The sequence below is a fragment of the Cylas formicarius genome, unplaced genomic scaffold (assembly GCF_029955315.1).
Source record: "Cylas formicarius isolate icCylForm1 unplaced genomic scaffold, icCylForm1.1 PGA_scaffold_8__14_contigs__length_24414737, whole genome shotgun sequence".
Classification (NCBI taxonomy): Eukaryota; Metazoa; Arthropoda; class Insecta; order Coleoptera; family Brentidae; genus Cylas; species Cylas formicarius.
The window spans coordinates 11,225,289-11,248,176 of NW_026844361.1; the positions used below are offsets into that span (position 1 = coordinate 11,225,289).

At 33.9% G+C, this 22,888-nt stretch overlaps 1 protein-coding gene across 3 annotated transcripts in view; it reads left to right on the forward strand.

The window, feature by feature from the left end:
• The window catches only part of LOC132706771 (putative fatty acyl-CoA reductase CG5065), a 31,712-nt gene extending 10,847 nt beyond the window's left edge, over positions 1-20,865 (forward strand). For all 3 annotated transcript variants that reach the window (XM_060678300.1, XM_060678302.1, XM_060678301.1), the window contains exons 2-8: positions 3,539-3,965; positions 4,019-4,135; positions 6,618-6,872; positions 10,228-10,705; positions 11,407-11,611; positions 14,925-15,125; positions 17,961-20,865. In XM_060678300.1, the coding sequence (XP_060534283.1) occupies positions 3,801-3,965; positions 4,019-4,135; positions 6,618-6,872; positions 10,228-10,705; positions 11,407-11,611; positions 14,925-15,125; positions 17,961-18,171 (1,632 nt within the window). In that variant the 5' untranslated portion in view covers positions 3,539-3,800 and the 3' untranslated portion in view covers positions 18,172-20,865. The remainder of the gene's footprint in view (positions 1-3,538; positions 3,966-4,018; positions 4,136-6,617; positions 6,873-10,227; positions 10,706-11,406; positions 11,612-14,924; positions 15,126-17,960) is intronic.
• Positions 20,866-22,888: the final 2,023 nt, after the last annotated feature.

The following is a 22,888-nucleotide window of genomic DNA, read 5'->3' on the forward strand; positions in this document are numbered from 1 at the left end:
TAAATTTTAATGTAAATTTAGGAAACGGGATTAGTAGGACACGGAACAGGGAAATAATTTCATCTCTTTCTAAAAAGCATTCAGCAGGTTTTGATGAAATATCGTGCTCCCTTATGTTGTCCGTTATTGATTTACTTGTCGACCCATTAACCAATCTTATTAATGAATCCTTCTCAGATGGTACATTTCCAGCTATATTAAAATAAACACGAAATTTACACGAAATATTCTCAAAAATTTGGCTGTTGGAATTTTTAGGGAAAGTAAGCTTTTTCAGTAATAACCAGTATGGGTTTCGTAGGGAAGTATCAATACATGATGCAATTGTTGCTCTAGATTTAGATAATAATAAACCAACAACTTGTCTTCTTTTCGATCAAAAAAGAGCTTTTGACGTAATTAACATTGATTTGTTGCTTCTTAAGTTAAATCATTATGGTATTCGTGGCAACGCTCTAGGATGGTTAGAGAGTTTCCTGAAAGATCGCGTGCAAAAAGTTGTCTTAAAACAAAACGATATAAAAAAAAATTCTAGTGATGAGGTGACGTCCAGTATATTGGGGCCTCTATTATTTATTATCTTTATTAATGACATAGTTGCCTGCGGATCAGATAATAATTATCTATCACTATTGATACAGCTGTGGTTTCCTGCGGTGCCGACATGGAGGATCTCTAAGAACTCTAATGAGGCGGTGGCAGATATTGTTCATTATTGTAATAGAAATTGTCCTGTATTAAATCATGATAAAACTGAATTGATTTATTTCTCACTAAGAGGTATAGTTAAGTGTAATAATAAAACGATCGAGAGGCGGGTTGCGAAATTTCTGGGAGTTTATTTCGATTCTGGTCTTTCTTGGTCTCATCAGGCGGACTATATTCTAAAAAATTATCCACACACTATTTTGTCATTTGGCAACTTAGAAGAATGGTCGATTGTAGTCTTTTATTGCTATATTATTATTCGTGTATTACTTAATTAATTTACTACTATTACTATTACTGCTTGGGGAAATAATTTTGTTCCAAAAAAACTTTAAACCAAAACATTATTCATTGAAACGCAAATTTTGACATTTCCTAGTCTATACATATTGAAGTCGGCAACGATGGTTACATCTAATTATAATGAGTATATATGTACTCGTGCAACCAATGAACATTATAGTTTCAGACAGAATTATAACCTAGATATTCCAAAACGCAAATTAGGTTCGGTAGCAAATAGCTCAATCGTCCTTCCTATAAAACTTTTTAATAAATTACCACCGGGGACGACACAGATTTCGGGCTGTGGTCAGTTTAAGGCTGAGGAGAAACCATTGCTTATCCAGAAGGCATTTTGTTCTGTACAAGAGTACCTGCAGTGCACTTTTTAATACATGTTTTAACCAACGTTTGACCATTTCAATTTGTGTTTGTTGTTTATAACTCTATGTGTTATTTTAAAAATGCCGTGTATCTTTATTGGTTGTGTATTTTGGCATATAACATACTTATAACTATACAATATAAGTTGTATGGAAATAAAGTATATTATTATTATTATTACCTTATCCCAATACCGCGGACATATATTTTTTTAATATTAGGTTTGCGATTTAGTTTCTGGTTTGCTTATGTTTGGCTTGGTTTAAAAAACGTACTGTGTTATTTTTCCGCTCTACTGTAACGTTTAGATTACCATAACGACCGATACCGGACCTTCACCATTCGTTATTTAATAATCCGATTGCACTTCGTTGGCACTTTCAATCTTATTACATCGAGTCGCTGCAATTAAGCTAATTGTTCCTTTTTTCTCTGTTTACCCGCGTGTCGTGGAATTTTTGCTTTGGCACGAGCGGAACGTGCCAATTTAACATCGCCACATCGAATGTTAATTAAAGATGTTTTTTACTTAAAAAACTGTCCCTGAAAAAAGTTTCGCAGGATCTGTTTCACAACACTATTAAGGGTCGTGATACTAAACTAATTCAGACTTTTATATCAAACCTAAATACCACATGCTTTTCTAGTAATAAAGTTTCCTTTGTTAATTTGTCTTGTCATTTTCAATGTTTTAATGTGCATTCTATGAAATTATATAAAAATATCTTATTACGAGTGGGCTAAAATAGAAACTGTGTTACATGATTCTATATTCTATTAAACAGATACATAATATATAGGGTGTTCGATAGTGTTTTGTTTTACACGTCACTTGGAATAAAAATTTGACTACTAACCCTATATTTTGTTTTTTTGTTTGCATTGATATCTCTAAAAACAAAAAAGTTACAGCCAACTAAAATCTTATCGAGATAAATTGAACGCACGGTATAACCGGGCCTAAAGAACTCTTTTAATAGCTCTTTGGATGGAGTATTTGGAAGAAGAGATTATTTTAACCACTTTGCAAAAAGTTCATTTGTCACTTCCCGATGGTAGTGTCGTCAGCAGTCTCTAATGTTTTTTGCTGAAAGTAGCAAAGCGTTTGGTACTCAATATTCCCTCTAGATGCAGGTACACCGTGTGCCGTGGGAGATACGGAAAAAAGTTTCGTACAAAAGTTTCTTGGACTCTCCTGAAGATTTAAAATAAATAAATCTTTTTGATACGGATGTTGAGGTTATATGTTTTTTTTTTCATATTCATATATAAAATTGTGCTACCGATCCAGGTATTGCAATGAAAATTTAACCACAGACTAACGGGATGATGCACTACTCAATCAGTTTGACAGATGCGCCTCAGCTTATACAGGGTGTTCCAAATTGGTGGTGCCGTTTTGGCGAATTCAATTAACAAAATCTCAGGATATTTTTATTGGCAATATTAGGTATTTTTTAAATAGCAAAGACATCTTACTTCTTGTAAAGATATAACACTTCAGATATACGAATAAAACCTATTGCTAACAATGCAGATTTAATAAAACGTCTGAATTCATATTTAAATAAGTTAATTTCTAACTTGATTGAAAACACTTAGTCACAAAAATGAATAGTTAAAGTTTATAGGCTAATTAACCAAGGTAACAAATTTCAATAAATAAATCTATAAAAAAAAAAGTTAACTGAAAAGGGTTCATTAATTCGGTCCATAAAGTTCTTAAAATGCCCTTTCCATCTGACATAAAACAACAAAAAAATAACGAAATATTTAAAAATGTTGTAGGCTATGACATCACAATCTTTTTTTTCCAGCTATGCAAAATTCGAATAGGAATTTCCTAAGAAAGTGACCTTTATTTTAATCAAGGATTCAACAAAATGTCGAAATATGCAAGATGTACGAATCTTTTTTTCGTATCTCCTATGGGTCCCCGGATCGTATAGTGGATCGTTTTATTGTACTTTCTAAATGCAGTTCGATGATCCTTTTTTGTCACGGGTATCGAACTAGGCCTGGCCTAAATATTTTGTTTCTCGTGACCGTTTATCATGTGCTAGGCTATACTCTCTTCCCTAACTCCATCGACCCTATTCAATGGTGTCCCGTTAAACGTCACATCGCAATGTCAACGTCACCGAGTAACCGTTTCCTTTTCCAGGCACGCGCGGCACCGAACTGAACCCGCTCCGAAGATGAGATCGAAAACCCCGACGAAACTCTGTTGACGGCAAAACGTACTTCGCACACTGACACACATAAATTCTTCCGAGGAGAAACGGCACAAAATTACCGAAAAAATCGACGTAGTGTTCCATTAGGTTAAACGACATTTAGTTAAGGATTACACTCCCCCCCGGTTTTCCGTTATAAATGTCCGAGTACCAGGGTTGACTCGTCGAAAGGGTTTGTTCCGCACGCCTATGGTTATACAGCGGCGCGCGACGTCCAGTCAAGTTAACAGCGGCATAGTCGCGATGTCTGCGATACCGCACGCCAATGGTACAGCGGCGTCCGCCTCGGCCATCGCCGAGTTTTACGACAGCAAAACCGTGTTCATTACGGGCGGTACGGGGTTCATGGGAAAAGTACGTTTTTTTACCGGGGTAACACGAAAAGTAAACTTTCTCTTTTCGTCCAGGTCCTGTTGGAGAAGTTGCTGAGAAGTTGTCCCGGAGTTTCGAAGATATACCTCCTCATCAGGCCAAAGAGGGGTCAGGAAGCGCAGGAACGGTTGCAGCAGCTCTTATCCTCTCCGGTGAGTGACCATAGCACCGATGGCTGCTTAAATTCGGTTCGCAACGCATTTTGAAAACATTGGATTTAATTTCAAGTGCTTTCGCGTAATACTTTATAGTTGCGAAGAATATAAAAGGTAATAAAGACAAAAGCTGTCTGGGATTCCATCCCATTTAATTACTTATTTAATAAAATAATTAATTTAATTCAATCAATAATTAATTTAATTAAATAAATTATATACTCACCATAATTAATTAAATTATTTTAATAAATTTAATTGATTTAATAATTAAAGGAGAGATAATTGGATAAAATGTTAATAATATTAAACCAAGTTAATAACTATTTTAGATATTTAATAAATCCTTTTTGAAATACCTTCGTGAAAATTTGAAAAAAAATCATTTTTGCGGGGTCATTTACACAAATAACCGCATACTGTTACGAGAAGTTTCATTAAAAAAAAAACAAACTTTTGTTTTTCAAAAATTCGTTTCATACGATACCCGAGATATTAGGGAAGCCCCGAAACTTGTATTTTTTAAAATTTTGTTGGCGTCATCTTTCGTAGGGACAAAGTTTACTATAAATGCGAAAAACTTGAGACGGTGATTTCTTGTTCAAAATAAACGGTGGTTTCAGTTGTTACAGTTTTCAAATAAAAGCATAGAAAAATTATTAGGTTGGGTGCTGTGAGAGGGTTATATATTTTAGCAAAGTGTGTAAATATATATTTTTTAATTATTTATTAATAAACTAACTGATCTGCATTAAGTGCGAAGAAATATCTTTGAAAATATTTTACTTAAACAATGTGACAACTCAATGAAAATGTACTTCGTGACGTCACCGCATTATTTTTTTTAGCGGGAAATTGTCCAGTTCAAATTTTGATTATTTATTACGAAGTTAATATTTCACTTATGGTAAAAATATTTAGGTGAATACTTTTTAAGTCCCATTAAAATTTGCATTCGATAAAAAACATCTTCGAGAACGCTATTGTTAAATATTGATGCTTTCAATGGCGTTATTTAGTTCGGCGAACGGATATGGTTCATCCGTAATGCCGAATCGAAGGAGGCCGACGCGTGACGTTGCATTTTACGCATATTCGTTTGTTATCGTTCCAGAAAGATTCGTACACTTTCTCTCGGCATCCTACTCTTAACACTTTCGTTTTTTTTTGTTTCTAGTGTTTTTCCGTGTTTTCGGGTTGCTTCGGACTTGGACTTTCCCTAGTCCCACATCCGCATACCAAATATTGATATAAGATAACCATAGTTATTATATTGTTAGAAGAAGAATTTGAAGATGGTTCGCGTTTTTTATACCCTTCAGAATATATAGAATATCAAAACAAAATTAATATTAGGCAAACAAATTAACTGAATTTCCCAGTATGTTCCTCAATATGCTTGAGTATAATTTTGTTTAAAAGAAACTGTCTTCAACATCTTCTGGATTTACGTAAGCTCTTTCTTCAGAGGTGCATTGAAAAGCTTTGAAGATGAAGTTTTTGATATTTTGACTTGATTTTTTACTTTTGGAACTGGAGTTATTCTTGCTTTTGTTCTAAAAAGGCGGAAAAATGGAGTTTCGTCGGCAGAAGTTAATTAAATATGTTAGTGGGTTCTTCAACTGAAAACATTAAGCTCCGAAGAAGCCAACAATGGACTGAGATTTAACAACTTATTCTACGTGTTTGTCATTTTGACATGAAACTGTAGCGATGTTTGCCTTGTTCTAAGAAGTCAAAAAAAATAGAATTTCGTAAGCAAAAGTTAATTAAATGTTTTAGAGGTTTCTTCAGAGCTTAACTGGAAACATTAAGTTCTGAAGAAGACAATAATGGACAACTTTTTCTATGACGTTTTGACATGATTTTGTGTTTTTACCAGTGGATTGACTCTTGCTTTGTTCCAAGAAGCCGGAAACGTAGAATTTCGCACGCGGAAGTTAATTAAATGTGTTTAAGGGCTCTTCAGATATTAACTGAAAACATTAAGCTCTGAAGAAGTCAGCAATAGACTGATATTTAACAATTTTTTGTAAGACAATCTTGACATTTGACTTTGACATTTTGACATGATTTTATACTTTCGCTAGTTCATGGAGTTGCTTTGTTTCAAGAAGCCGGAAAAATAGAATTTTGCACGCGGAATTTAATTAAATGTGTTAAAGCTTTCTGAAAACAGTAAGCTCTGAAGAAGCCAACAATAGACTGATATTTAACAACTTAACAATTTGATATGATTTTACAAAAAGGTGGAAAAATAGAATGTCGTAAAATAACGAAAATGTCTACGATGGAGTTTAATTAGGTAAAGCTAGCTGAGATTAACTATTCAATCACTCGCAGCCATAGAAAGAAGATAGATACGATTTTTTGACAACTTTTGTCTTTAGGTTTTCTCGATATTTTTACACTTTCCGAGAAAACGTATCGTCCCAAATTGTTTTAACTAATTTGTAACGGTGGTTTCTTCGAATTGTAGCTTTTCGATGTAATCAGAAAGGAACGGCCCGCGGATTTGAGCAAAGTGCTGCCCATCGAAGGTGACATCACGCAACCCGAATTGGCGATAAGCGTCGCCGACAGGGCGACGCTCTCGCGAACGGTGAACGTCGTGTTTCACAGCGCCGCCACCGTGAAATTCGACGAAAAACTAAAACTGTCCGTCACCATCAACGTGCTAGGCACGCAGCGTCTCGTCGAACTATGCAAACGGATGACCAATTTGCAGGCCCTGGTGAGTGACAAATGAATAAACCACGTAAAGATTACGTTCCCCTTCTAATCGATTGTTGATGTCTCCGCGGATGCTTGTCACAAGATAACGGGAAAAAATATGATTTTGAAAAACATTTCTGCGATTGTGTGGATTTAGAAGAACCAACGGCATATTGTTAATATTTTGTGCAATTTTAAAACATGAAAGAAAAATCCATTTTTTACCAAACGAATTTATTAAAGAATACCAATATAAAGAAATAGACTAAAAAAAAGGCAACAGAATGCTGATTTTATAAATTTTTTATGATAATGATATTAGTGTGTTTAGCTGTCATCTAAATGTTTTTGTTAAATTATTAATAATTAATTAATTAACTTTTTATTTTGTTTTTTTATGCAATCTATGAATATGCGAAAAACTCTGCATAAGCCCTAAACTGCATAATGCAATTGTCATGTTTGCATAATAAAAAAAATAAAAGAATAGTTATTTTATATCGACAAACACCCGGTATTTTTTTGTACAAAAATAAACGCATTACAACAAAATATCGGGATGTAGTTAACCAATTGATAAAATTATTAATTTCATTATTGAAAAGGTTTGTCAATTGTTATTGTTTTAAAAATAAAATAATCTAAAATTCTTACAGTATTTTAAATAAATGATCATCGATACAGTAATTTCGTAAAAACATTTTAGAGACGCTCGAGTCGTCAATAAATTCGAAACGGTGCATCGCATTCCAATATTCATATACGTGGTGTGTTCAAAAAGTAAGGCTACGTACATTTGATCTTCGATATATTTTTTTTGTGTTGGTACTGATGTCCGCACGTTTACTTTTTTCTGTGAGAAAGAAGCGTTAGACGTGTGTTGTGTGCTCGTCTCAATGGAAAAATCCAGAATCGTCAGACCGAAACTGCACGTCATGCTTACTGTTTTCTTTGACTATCGTGGTTTAATACATCAAGAGTTTTTACTAGAAGGTCGCACGGTCAATAAAGCGTTATTACCTTGAACTTATGCGCCGTTTGCGAGAATCAATACGAAGAAAACGTGCTAAAACAATTAATTGATTTTGCATCACATTGCTCACTCATTGTTGCCTCAGCTTCAGCCACTGTTTCCAAAACTCAGGAAACCCATGGAGGTTTAGAACAATTGAAGAGATAAAGAAAAAATCGCCGGAAAAACCCAATGTTAAACTTAAAATTCACCTCATTTTTTGAACATACCTCGTATATGCAATTTCTAATCTTAAGAAGACATCTTTTTAACACATTAGGTAAAATCTAAATTACTATCGTACTATATATAACTTGCTAACGTTTCGCCAATCATCCTGAAACTCAGTTTCAGTTCAGGCCTCAAGAAAGAAGTTCGAATCAACAAAGACCGACGCAGGGGCAATCCAGAATTTTTGTAAATAGTATTACAGTAGCCCGTGGAAATTTCTTTGAAAAATTAGTGTTTTTAAAAATGTAATAAAATGTTTCATCTAAAAAATAGACTATATTTTTCCGATGAATGTCAAATACACTGTTTGGGACTCCACGTTTTTCTTTCTTGGCTGCCATTCACGACTACGTGGCATACGATGTTTTAGTCATCTCGGACGTTAATTTTATGGCTCCACTTTCTCCAGATGTCGATTTTAGAAACAGAAACACGTTAAAAATTATAATTTTGGCAGCAACCAGCAAATGTGTATACCTAGTCTTTCATCATCAACGATTATTACGTCATCGACCGCAAGTTCAACTTCTTTGTCGCTGGACATCGCAAGTGACTAACAAAACTGAATAATGTTAGTTAGTTAGTTAGTGCAAATTGCACACTAAGTCTTGAAAATCAATTGAATGACAGTAAGTTAGTGATTACTAATTAGAACCCCCACGAATCAACCAATAGCAAACTGGAAAAACATCTTTTAGGAAGATGTATTTATTTATTTTTTTATAAACAAGTCTTACCTACAGACAGACGCAGCTGTGCAATTAAAGGAAAGCACAAAATGTCACAAAAAGATAGACTGCGACTGCATACAATAGAAATTAAGATTTTCACTATAACTACAAAAATGTCTCTGTATATTAAAAAATTTTCGTTGTACACTCTCTAGCCGTTCGATATATTTAAAATACATTGGATTCTAGACTGGCGTAGCATATCCCAACACGAGCCAGACAAGATTGTAAAAACGTATTATTAAAGATTTTGTATTATTAAACCCATTAGTCACCCGTAGAATATATCCACGACTCTTTAAAGTCTTTGGAACAATGTTTTCTACGTCCATCTCAGAAAGAAGCCCCCAAATCCAATGTAATACCCAGGTCCGAAAAGTTCAGTTTGTAGTTACCTAGGTAGAGTTCACTTTTAATTTGTAGTTGTGGTAATTTTTTTGTAAACAAAATACAGTGACATTTCTCATGGTTAACAAAAATCTGTTCAGAGAACAATATTTTTCAAAATTTGACAAATCTCTCTGCAACGATACGATTTTGAAATTTTTAAACATCTGCGTACAATATATATATATATATATATATATATATATATATATATATATATATATATATATATATATATATATATATATATATATATATATATATATATATATATATATATATATATATATATATATATATATGATGACACTATATTCCGGGATATCATCCGTTCGCTCGTTGAACTCCGACTGGAATCCTGCATCCGACTGGAATCCTGCAAATCTTGCATCCGACTGGAATCCTGCAGACGTTTCGCCAAAATCTCACTTGGCATCTTCAATGCTCGCGCTCCGAAAACACTTCGAACACTGTTTTCGGAGCGCGAGCATTGAAGATGCCAAGTGAGATTTTGGCGAAACGTCTGCAGGATTCCAGTCGGATGCAAGATTTGCAGGATTCCAGTCGGATGCAGGATTCCAGTCGGAGTTCAACGAGCGAACGGATGATATCCCGGAATATAGTGTCATCACATTTTTCCATCCGTGAATCAATACGTGAGAATATATATATATATATATATATATATATATATATATATATATATATATATATATATATATATATATATATATATATATATATATATTAATATCAAATTTAATGAAAGAAAATTTCTCTACCCTTAAAATATCCGCACGGCACAGTTCTTGTCGGCTGACAGCTTAAATACGGCTCTGACTCGTGGTACACCTGCTGAAAAGAATGGTCCATTTCCCTTTTCAACGACAGGCACGTCTTCTTAACCTTATTCCGAAGTCAAAACCATAACAATGTTGTAAAAACGGTATATGGTTCGGAGAGCTCTACCCCTAGCGTACGTCACGCCATTGTCGTTTCGGCTTTCGTTGCAGATACACGTGTCGACGGCGTACTGCAACTGCGACCGATCGGAGGTCAAAGAGATGGTGTACCCGCCCACCATCAGTCCGGACCAGATCGTGTCGTTGGTCGACGCGCTGGACGAGGACCTGGTCGATCAGCTAACCCCCAAGTTGGTAGGCAACCGGCCCAATACGTACACGTTCACGAAAGCGTTGGCCGAATGCTGGTTGAAAGACAACCGGGGCGATCTACCGTTGGTGATTGTGCGACCCAGCATAGTGCTGTCGAGCATGGACGGACCTTTGAAGGGATGGGTGGACAACTGGAACGGACCCACGGGCATCTTGGCCGCCGCGGGCAAGGGCCTGTTTAGGACGATGCTGTGCCAAAAGGACAAGGTCGCTGACTTGGTGCCCGTCGACATGGTGATCAATTTGATGGTGACGTCGGCGTGGTGGGTGGCGACCAGCAAACCCAGCGATTTGCCTATCTACAATTGCGTAACGGGTAAATAATCCTTATGAATAGGGAATAGAGTTTCGTCGTCGCAAAAGAATATTAATATATAGGGTGTTTTTTCTAATCGAATTGAATCAAGGGGTCGATTTTTGGGCCATAAAAAGCAAAGTCTAAATAAAAAGATATCAAGAGGTTTATTTAGTGTATCGCCAAGTGGTGTCTATTTTGATGGTACGAAATATTTTTTCCGATATTTTGATGCACAGGGATGTTTTTGTAAATTTTAAAAGTTTCAGAAAAAAAATATAAAAAAAAGTTAACAATTTGTGTAAAAAAAAATTTGTTTGTTAATTTGTAGAGAATTCTCAATTATGATTAAAAACACATTTTTTCAACAATAGCTACATGAGGAAAACGTTTATAAACAATGAAAAAATGTTATCTTAATATCATACACGACAGTTCTTCATGTTGTATTTTTTTCATATTGCAATTGAAATTTAAACTATTTCACACATTTTTTTAAGTTGCCATGATAAAAAAAATAGATTATTCCATAACATTTAAATCTACTTTATGTAGCCTAAAAACAAATTTTTATTAGAAAATTTTCAACTAATCAAAAAAAAACTAGTTTACTAACTATAACCGAAAAACTAAACACTACTTTTTACGATTTTTAATTGTTTATGACTTTTGAAATTTTTATTGTACCAGTCACCTTTTTTTAGTAATAAAAAAAATTGCAGGTATGAGGAAACCGGTGACGTGGAACAATTTCATCCAGCTCGGTTTCAACTATTTCCGCGTCCATCCGTTGTCCGGGGTCGCTTGGTACCCGAACGGCACTGTGACGTCATGGAAATCCGTGAACGTTATCAATAGGTGCGTTCTGCAGCTGATTCCCGCCTACGTGTTGGACGCTGTCACGTGGCTGACGGGTGGCAAGCCGAGGTAAATTATTATTAGAGTTAGGATTTTATGTAAAAGACACCTGTTTTATTATTTTGAATATCTCAACCCGTTTTAGAATGAAATAATTAGATTAACGATATAAAAAAAATACATGTTTCGCATAAAATGAAGCTTTAGTACATATTTTTAGTTGTTGTACATACAGTGAATATTTCCTATTTTTAAAATTAAAAATTAAATGTATCTCCAATATTGTGGACTTTCTATTGATAGCGTTTAAATTTTCTTGTTTGACTCTTTTATCTAATGTGATTTTAACAACCTCTTCTGAAAATTATCACTGATGGTGCTGCGGATTGAATGAAATACGCCCCACGCTCTTCATATGTAATTTTCAATTTTTCAAAGCGTTTTATTTGCTGTCCGAGCGTCTGAGAGTGATCTATCATCGAATTCAAAATGCCGAAAGTGAATTACCATTTTGTGTCTGTATGGATTAAAAATCATCCAGAGCTATCTTTGGAAAAAGAAGTATTCTGCAAGACTTGTGGAAAAGTGGTAAGTTTAGATTTCCATATACATTGAAATATGTAATTGAACATATTTTAGACATTACGATAAAAAAACTTATTATCAAGCTGATTTATTATTAGATAATTAATAGTATACATTATATGAAAATGAATATTTATCTTTAAGGTTACATGTGAGAAAAAATGACAAATAGACTAGCACGTCACCACTGGAAAACATAAAAGTGTATGGGAGAGAATAAAGAAGAATTAAATTTCGCAGAGTTCTTTGCAAACAGTGCGTTTCAGCGGCATCTTCAAGAACAACTGATCAAGACAATTTCAATTTACACTTATGTGAAGCGCTGTTAAGTGCAAATATTTCCCCTTAATGAGGTTCAGAACCGTTTGCAACAAAAATGCACCTCACGAAAGTACATTTTGAAAAAATTATGTAAGTTCCATTTACAAAAAAGTAATTCAAGGCATAAGAAATCATATTAAAAATCAGTATCTTTACATTATTGTAGACGAGACAACAGATGCCTGTGGTCGCTATGTTGCGAATTTATTAGTTGCTGTTTTAAATGGAAATGATTTACCAAAATCTTTTTTAATAAGTACAAACCAGTTGGAAAAAACTAACAGTATAGAGATTGTTGGATTTGTAAATGAAAGCTTAATATATCTCTTAGTCACCGACGCAGCAGCGTATATAACCAAATCAGGGTTAAATTTTCGATTAGTTATTTTTTTAATTTCGAACGTAAAAAAAAAAATTGTTAAAGCATCTCTTCGAGTTCAAGTTTATAGAGAAACATTGCCAAATGTTCCTTTACCTCCTGGACCCGTAATTACTCGATGGTGAACGTGGTTAGACGCTGCCTTATTTCAAAAACATTGTATTAGACGTTTGACATTCAGTTGATTCAATTAAAAATACTAAAAATTTATCTGAAAAATGTGAAAAAAAAAATTATAATTAGATGCGATTATTTGGAACCATCATTGCATCATTTAAATTCGCGCCAATTACTTCGGTCGACGGCGAAAGGACGTTCTCCAAGTACAAAATCATGTTAAGCTATAAAAGACGAAAATTAACCATAGAAAATTTAGAACTGCATTTAATTGTCAACTGGTACAATAACAATAGGTCTGCTTTTTACAAAACTTCTGGATTCCTCCTGCGTCGGTTTTAGCTTAGTCGAAATTGCTGACGTTTCGCCAATCATCCTGTTGGCTTCTTCAGAGTCTGACTGAAACTGACTGAAACCAGTTTCAGTCAAGCTCTGAAGAAGCCAACAGGATGATTGGTGAAAGGAGGAATCCAGAAGTTTTGTAAAAAGCATTACAGTAGCCTGCGGAAGTTTCTTTGAAAAATTAGCAATAGGTCTGATTGTAAAACTAAATAGTTTTTGCCATAATGCTTTAATATTAATATAGTTTAGGTATAGGTATATAGATATTACTAATTTATTATTAGCTAATATTAAAATACTCCTAATTAAGTATTATTATTTTTATGTCTAAAAACTGTCAATATAATGTGTAACTTTTTTCGTTGTTTGACTATTCTTTCCTCGATTTTTAGTAAACAATATATGTAAAAAATAAAGGCCATAAAAGCACATAGATGGTAGAAAAAAACTAGACATATTCTGTGCATAAGAATCCTAACTCTAATTATTATATATACTTCGACCAGAAATATAGTGCTTTTACAACCAACCCCGTCATTAACTTTGCCTACTGTTTTTTACTCCAAAACTGTAGCCCCTTTTACCCGTAACCATTCCAGGACCGTCCAAGGAATTTATTTATTTAAGCGGGATATAAGTATCTTTTCAATTTTTTTCGAAGACCAATTCTCTACATAACAAAAATAGTACGTTTTATTTCATTATGAATTCATTTCATTATTCTTAACTGTTAATTTCATTGGAAACTTTCTTTAAATATCTGACTGACTGACCCCATTTTTTTTAAAATTAACTACCAATATTTGTATTTGAATTGACAAATCGATTTTAGTAACTTTATTTATTTTGTCATATCTTTTACAACACATTATTATTATTATTATTATTATTATTATTAAGAACTATTACGAAGAACTCAAAAACAAAAAATTATACTTAAATTAATACAAATACTTAAAATTAATACAGAAAAACAAAGCTCCTATTGAAAAAGCAAAACACGCTGATTCAATATCTTCTGCGTCAATCTTTTTTATAGGGAAACCCAAACTTTCTTATTAAATTTGATAATCATTCAAGTTCAATAGCAAAAATTATACTTTTTTAGAATTTCTTTTAAAACTGAAAGGTTAAAGTGGTTTTTGGTTAATATAAATCTTCAAAGCGACGGCGGCTTTCTTCGTTTACTTCTTTTGGTCTTCTTCGCTATTATATTTTTTTTGTGCACTGCCGTTAAACTCATTGCCAGTGTTTTCGCTACTATCTCCCGGATATTCTGAACCGAAAAACTACTAAAATAAAATAGCAAATTTTTGTAGCATACTCTATATCGAAATGAAGCCCCAGTTTCCTTTATTAAACGATATACAGGGTGTTGAAATTTTAAGAAAAAACAATTTTTTATCATAATTTTTGAAAGCACTGTAGATATTTCGTTGACAGTGTCTACACTTGATGCGAAAAAATTTTTTGATTTCCGTACCAGAGTATATGAAATATTTTTCAGAAAAAAACTATTGCGCTACTGCTTTTTCCGTAAAATTGACTGTATTTTTAAAATCCTCACTCAATTTGGAATAAATCTGCTCCCTTGACTTTTTTTTTTTCCGAACAATGCACTAATTCGGACCTTCGCAGGATGGTGAAGATCCAGGACAAACTGACGAAAGCGGCCACGTGTCTGGAGTACTTTACGACACACGAGTGGCGTTTCGACGACGAAAATGTGCGAAAGTTGAGTTTGACTCTGAGCGAGGTCGATCGGAAAGAGTTTTGTTTCGACGTGGAGAAAATCAACTGGGAGACCTACATAGAGGCGTACGTTTTGGGAATTAGAAGGTGAGAAACAGCTTCTAGACGCTTTTCCCCCATGTTGTTTCGAAATTTTTACCTTTGTATCTCGTATTGACGAATATTAAATGTTAATATTCACTCCGGATACATTCTATAATTCTACATGACGTCACAATTTACAAAAGTACACTAAAACTAAGTACACCGTGTGCGAAATAAAATAACCCACCATACGATCTGGAAATCCCCCTTGTTGGCAATATTAGGTATAAGCTGAGGCGCATCTGTCAAACTGATTGAGTAGTGTGGTTATATTTTCGTTGCAAAACCAGTATCAGAAGCGTCACAACACAATCAAAATATGAAAAAAAAAACATAAAGTCAATTTCTGCCTAAACTATGCAAAATTCGAATAGGAATTTCTTCAGCAAGTGACCTTTATTTTAATCAAGGATTGCAAAAATATCGATATATACAGGATGTTCCATTTAAAATAACAAAATTGATCAACAAAATTCAGGAGAGTCCAAGAAACTTTTGTATGAAACTTTTTTCGTATCTCCTATGGGTTTTCCAAATCGTATAGTGGGTGGTTTTATTTATTGGTGTACATTTATCTTAATTCAAAAGCAAACATAAAAAAAAGAAAAACAAGAAAAAATGTAGCAATAAATTTTATTTAGTCCGAGCAACACTCTCATCGCTTGATTCCTAAATAAATTGCCAAAATATCAATGTGCAAAAAGTAACTATTATAAATTCTTTGCAAACGAGATATTGATGCATTGCTTCTTAATTTGTACCATATTTAGGCAAAGGGTAATTTTTCCTTCACTTTTTGGACAGTCTACTCTGTTATTAACAATATTGTGCAAAAAATGCCACTACATATTATTCGCCTAACAGATAATTTCAACATATGATAGAAGTCATACGATATACCTATTAGATTATTTTTATACCTAAAGTTCATGAGAAAAATAAACTTTTTTTTAATGTTTTCAATTCTGTTTACATACTTATGGTATTGGGGGATCTTCATATCACAGTGGCAAATTGGTAAACTGGTATTGCTTTTTGACGTAGATTCAAGTTGCATACGGCATCTTTTTATTTCAATTTATTTACTACTCTCTGAACTGCTGTGGTGGTGCCTACCATGCATTTATTTTAAATTTTAGTTTAGTTATTTTAGTTTAGTTTAAATTTAGTCTTCTCAAACGTGAACAGCAATGATTGTTCATTTTTGTTCAACATTTCCTATTTTTCTCCTTTTATTCTTAACATTTCCCTGTTGGATATTTATTGTTTATTTACTTACTATATAAGGCTTTGCTATCTGGAACAATGATTTTTCTTTTTAAATGAGGCTTTAACCGTATCTGGTTTTGCCTTCGGCTGCATGTTTTCTTGATTTACTTACACTTGTATATCTTTTGTCATTTTCATGCTGTTTTTTATTATTTTTATTATCATTAAAGAACAAATGTGCTATGACAGAAGGACTTGTACTTTGTAATAAAATAGGTGAATATTCAACTTTTTCTATATGGAATTGGTTCAATATTTGGATATGAGACTGTGATACGCAAAAGTTCTATGGTTAGTACTTTTGGTTCTCCAACGTATTCTCTAGCGAAATATTTAGCTTCTTTATCAAAAACCTTTAAAAGGAAAACTATTTACTGAAACTCTCAACGTGATTTCAAATATATGAAAAGTCCAAAATCTGGAACCAAACCTTCTCATATTAATTGAAAAATGCTTGTCAGGCACATATTTTTCTTATAATTGTCAAATTTTTGACTATGGGTTCCCCATTATCACCAGTCATCGCGAATATATTTATGGAAGCCTTTGAGAAGAAAGCTCTCGACATCTTCCATCTATTCATGGAAATGCTGCGTCGATGATACTTTTGTTATTTGGCCTCACGGTCAGGATTTTCTTAGACATTTAAACTCTATACACCATATCATACCTTTTACCATTGAAATAGAAACTAATAACAACCTCCCATTCTTGGATATTCTTATCAATAGAAAATCAGACCGAACATTGAGTCATTATGTTTACAGAAAACCTACTCAGGCAGACCGATACCTTAATGCTGCCTAAAAATCATCCGTTATCGATTCTCTTTTTTATAGTTACCATAGTGTCAATGACAATGACATTTTATCAAATAAAATAAGTTCCTGAACTTGATTTCATATGACAACATTAACGGAAATGTTCAAATTAATTTTTAATTATAATTTTGAAAAATACTTTTTTTTAAGCTCGCTCCGAATTTTTTAATTTAAATGTCTTACAACTAGCATCTATACCAAATTTGTACTTTTATTTTAAGACTAGTCCGGATTGGATGACAAACGAGTGCAATTATTAACATCATATTACCTGTTTGACCGTAACTACCAGGTAAATAGGAACCAAAAAATGGTAATCTATTATGGTGTTGCATATTGACAGACAGTGAATCCGAAAGCACCCCATATTTGCCACTGTTGTCCTTCCTTACATTCAAAACATCACGGATCACATATCAAAAGTTCTCGAGAAATATAACGTCAAAACCAGATTTACCACTTGTACAAAAACCTCTGTACATCTTCGATCCGTCAAACACAAAATTCCATTTGAGATGGCAGAAGTATACAGCATTCCATGCATATATTTTAAATTAGGGATACCGGACGAAAAATATCAACTAGGCTCAAAGGACATGAAAGAGCCTTAAGACTAAGACACATAAACTCATCAACAATTGTCGAACACAATTACGAAACCGGAATTAAATTTTATTCGATATAAGCCACCAAACAATCTTAACCGTGAGTCAGGTCTTTACCTTACACGGCAACTCCCCGTTTATAGATTCATCTTCAAGGAGGATTCGTCCACGATACCGAAGGCTCGCAAACACATGTCGCTCCTGTACTGGACGTACCGCCTCGTCCAGCTGATCGGGGTGCTGGTCACGTGGCACTTTGTATTCCTGCGGTACGCGCCGCTACAGCGGCTGTGGTCGAACGCTCTCAAGGTCCTGTTGCACTTAGCCAGAACGCTGCCATTTATACAGTTCTAATAATAACAAATTAAGATTAGACGGATTTATAATATAAACAGAAGAAATTCATAAATAGGGGCTTTGGTAAAACTGTGGACGCGACCGAAGCGTACAACGGAGACAGTTAGTTGGTTTTTTGTCGAATCCGCTCGGCGTAGGTGGCGCCTCGAGCGTCGACGATCCGTGCTTCCATCTACCGAGAGACGCACAACTAACCACGGGACGGGGGAGGGGGATTTTGCTCAAGCGAAGGTGGCCCGACCAATCCGAAGCCAACCGGCGACGGAGGGGCCATCTTACGGCGGACGGGCGCACTTAATTCGAGCGGAATAGTAAGCAAGCGCCGTGGCTATGTCGTGAGTAGTAATTGTGTGTGGCGAAAGGGGATGGACAGTTCCCGTTTTTACTGGTCGTCCTTTTTTGTCTCGTTTTTGTATAAAGTGATTATTTATTGATTAATAAAGTACGTGTCGTTGTAGATTTTTTTTGTTTTTGAATCGATCGGTTAGTTTTTAAAACGTAGGCGTCGCTCATTCCAAAGTTGTTCGTTTAGGAATAGGTTGTAGATTGTTCTGGTTGAAGATAACGCGGAAAGAAATATTTTCCCTTCTCCGCCCTTGTACTAGTTTTACACTGACAAGTTTTTGTTCCAATTTTCGTCGATTCAGTAATACCAACTGTATAGGGCGAGAATCCCCTCACAAACAAAGAAAAAGAAATATAATAAGCCTGTAATAAGTTACTTTCGGTTAGTTTAGAAGTTATGAGTCTTGATTGAAATTTGTGTTCTTGTAGACGCTGTTTCTTCTAAAACTATAAATTCTACATGATGCACATTTAAATTTGTTTCGCAGCACTTGCGCATTGATCTCTTAAGCCCATCGTTTCTTTCTAACCAGTGTTGTATCTCTCTTTCATCTTATAAATCAGCCTTCGAGCAGTATAGTTGAAATAAATCAAGAAGCAAGGTTGGAAAACGATAAAGGCGCGCATCTAACCAATTTAAATAAAAAGAAAATTTGTTAACTTATTCTAAGGAATTGGTCCTTAAATGTCATATATTACTCTCCACACTTTTAACACATAATTAAATACTGGATATTCGAAATATTCGATTAATTTCACCAATTTTATAAGTTTATCTTGTTCACTTATGGCATCTCTATGTTTGTTTCCATTTTCTCAATTTTATCAAAACTTTCTTTCGACATCAGTGAAATTGTACGAAAGTAGTCAGGGTCGTTTTATACTCTCTTTTAAGCAATTTTAACTCTCCTGAATGTCATTTTCTAACCAAGGTCTGACGCATCACCGACTTTCGACGCTAGATGGCAGCAATTATATAGGCAAGGGCAGTATTTCTTTTTCTAGTTCTTGTATTGTAGTTGTTGCTTAAATATTTCGGTTAACACCTTTCGAAAGCAACAAATACAGTCGAACATAACCTCTAAATGCTATAAGTTGGTAGAAGTGTGAAATGACATTTTAAGACGTCAAATAAATTGGTGGAGCTGTTTGCCAGTGTAAAGTCGGTTTCGCCAAAAACTTCGTAACAGTAAAGCATTGAACTTGTAAGATCGGCAATGGCAATAAGTGATTTTGAAATTCAACATTGTTGTCCACCTTGGTAGGTTCACACTCTTCAGAACATTTGCAGATATCCCTGCCTCAGTAGCAAAAACATAGTTTAAATCGCTACTTATGCAAATGTTGAAGGACTCAAATAGATGGAAAAATGTCCATTAACAAACAAAACTGCAAAAATCGATGAAAAAACAATTGATTAATTGTAAAAGCATAGTAAACTTATCAACACTGTTAACGTCACGCGTCAAGCAATCAACACCATATATGAAATCGTTTTATCTATGTTAGTTTATTTACCTGACATTTCCAATATTGTATTTTCCTCTGTCTCCTGTACGTAGTAAAAAGGAACAACAATAGCAGACCTGATTTTTGGTAGAGTGGCAAAAAATTTAGTAGTCTGAAGGGATTTTCTTGGGGATGACATTTTCCGTCGAAGCATTTCTTTCTGCCTTATTTGCAACAAACAAAGGATGCCACCCGTAGGAGAAATGAAGTTCCTACCTAAATTGCCGTCCTCCACCCGAATGTTCTATGGGTTCTAATTGACATATGTCAGAATATTTTGATTCTATGGTCATATCACGGACCACAAAAATAAATAGTTTTTCATTTAAATTCAATAAATTCGGATTGAGTGCGTTAAATTTATCCGTTTCTCCATAACTGGTGGTATCAGTAGTCGGAGGCAATGTTTGAAGTTTCACCATACTATAAAAACTAAAATAATGCAAATAGTAAAATGTATTAAATACCTCTTTTGACGGTATTGTACTTTGATAACATTAAATTATTAATTTAGAAAAAAGTTTGGATTTTTTCGAATAGCATAAACCGAAAACAATCTCCGGAAAATCGTATCTCAAAGATTTAGGGGGCTTAAGAAGGAAACAATTCACATTGTTGAAAAAATGGGCCAGAAATTAGTCTCGCATTAGTCTTTCCACTGAACTGTTTAAAATCGCCGCTAGAGGCGACAACAAATGTAGTTTTCAAACGCCGCTTTTTATAGCCCCCCTTAATTAGTGTTTTAATTGTGAAAAGTTTTTTTGTAATTAGAATGTGGCGCCAATATAGCCACGGAACAGAGAAAAAACTAAAGCACACTTTCTGTGGCATTTTTTTGGATAGTCGATATATATATATATATATATATATATATATATATATATATATATATATATATATATATATATATATATATATATATATATATATATATATATATATATATATATATATATATATATATATATATATATATATATATATATATATATATATATATATATAATTAAATAAATTAAAGTTACAAATTAGAACATTAAGGTTTTAACTAAGTATTTTATATATTGACCGCCTATAAACATAATCTTCAATATTTTTTTCAAGTGTCAAATGTCAAATCAGCTGTCTTTCGCGCAAATCCTCATAGCCAACGGGATCTTCAAATGTTGTCTCCGCAATGCAGTGCTGGCGTGTCTGTTGAGTAATTTTATATTAGCGCGTGAGCATGCGCACAGCGTGCGCACGAAAAGTGTAATATGTGCATTTAAAATATGGCTACTTAAAAATTTTCAACTACGGCCCTGGGGATTTCCGGGCGTTTTGACGCCGAAACATTGTATGGCAAATTGTCAACATTATTTAATAGATTTTTAAGCGTATCCACTATATACGCCAAACGCCCGCAAATCCCAATCGCCACGTATATGAGGTCCTATATATACATAAACTTTATTTTTACCAGTTTGAACTAGTCCTACAATACGAATAACAAAGTGCTTTTTCGTTGATACTTTAAGTTCTATCGCGAGGCATGTATAGGGATAAGGGACCTTATATAAACATTGTACCTAATTAAATGGTAAATACATAACTATTAAAGATTTGCCAAGAGGAAGTTTTTTAAGTCATTGTATTTGTGCGTAAAATTAGGTTATGTAGCGGAAATCGTGGACATACCGGTGAATTGCTTGTTTTTTGATTATATATAAATATATATACGTTTACTTTTTCGTTAATCCTGTAAGTGAATTGTTGCGTAATTTAAACGTTTTTATTTAATATGTTTGATAAACCAAATTGTATGTTTCTTGCAAAAATAAATAGAGAAATTGTTTAATTTTTTTCCTTGTTTTCTTCGTAATATAAAACTTTCTTATTTCGTAAGTATTATTTACATTTCGGGCAAAAATATTTACTTTATGTAAAAGTCAGTCCATCGACTGAATTTTTTAATTTTTGAAAATGGCCTAAATGTACGTAATTTGCCCCTGAAAATTTTATTTTCTTCGACTGGGCACATGAACCTTGATATTTCTTGATGTAATAAAATCAATGTCCAATTTATCAACAAGAAACAATATTTTAAATCTTCAATCTCTCTGTTGGTTATTTTTATTTGCTATTGTCTAGATCAGTGGTCGCCAACCTCTTAAATGTGTTGAGCTACTTTGATAATTTTGGAATAAACAATGTATATATGTATTTATTTTACTATTTAACTTTAACTGGTAATACATAATACGTAGATACTAATAATAATCTAATAACAAAATAACTAATATCAGTAGTACGTCCTTGTCATAGCTACATTTCTACTTACCAAACGAAGGTGTTTGTGAAATAAACACTTTCATCCAGCTACAACGGCATGTCACGTACGATTTAATAGTATTTTATGCAACAAGTGCGGTAAACGGAATTTGACTCATGAGTTTATTTGACACGAGCGGAGCGAGTGTTTAATGAACGAATGAGTTAAAAAGTTTACTGAACGTGTTGCATACTATACTTTTTCTACGACCGTTATTTTTTGGGTACATTTTCGCAAAACAACACGAATACATTCACTGGTAGGACCGTCAGAATTGACAAACGTCAAAATTCAAAGCTTGGGAAATATCAACGAAAACATCCGATTGCTCCCAAATCCGTGCGGTAAAATCCTGGAAATGTCCGAAGTGGCTTGGATTCGTAGGAAAGGAAACTGACGTGGTAAAGTGACGCTTCCCGCACGCTATATCGGTGGGTAATTAGGTATTTTACAGACGGGAGTTGAAAAAAATAGTTAATAATGACAACATTTACTTACAATAGGTCAGATACATTTGATAGTTGAGACTAACGATTTTAAGACCAACAA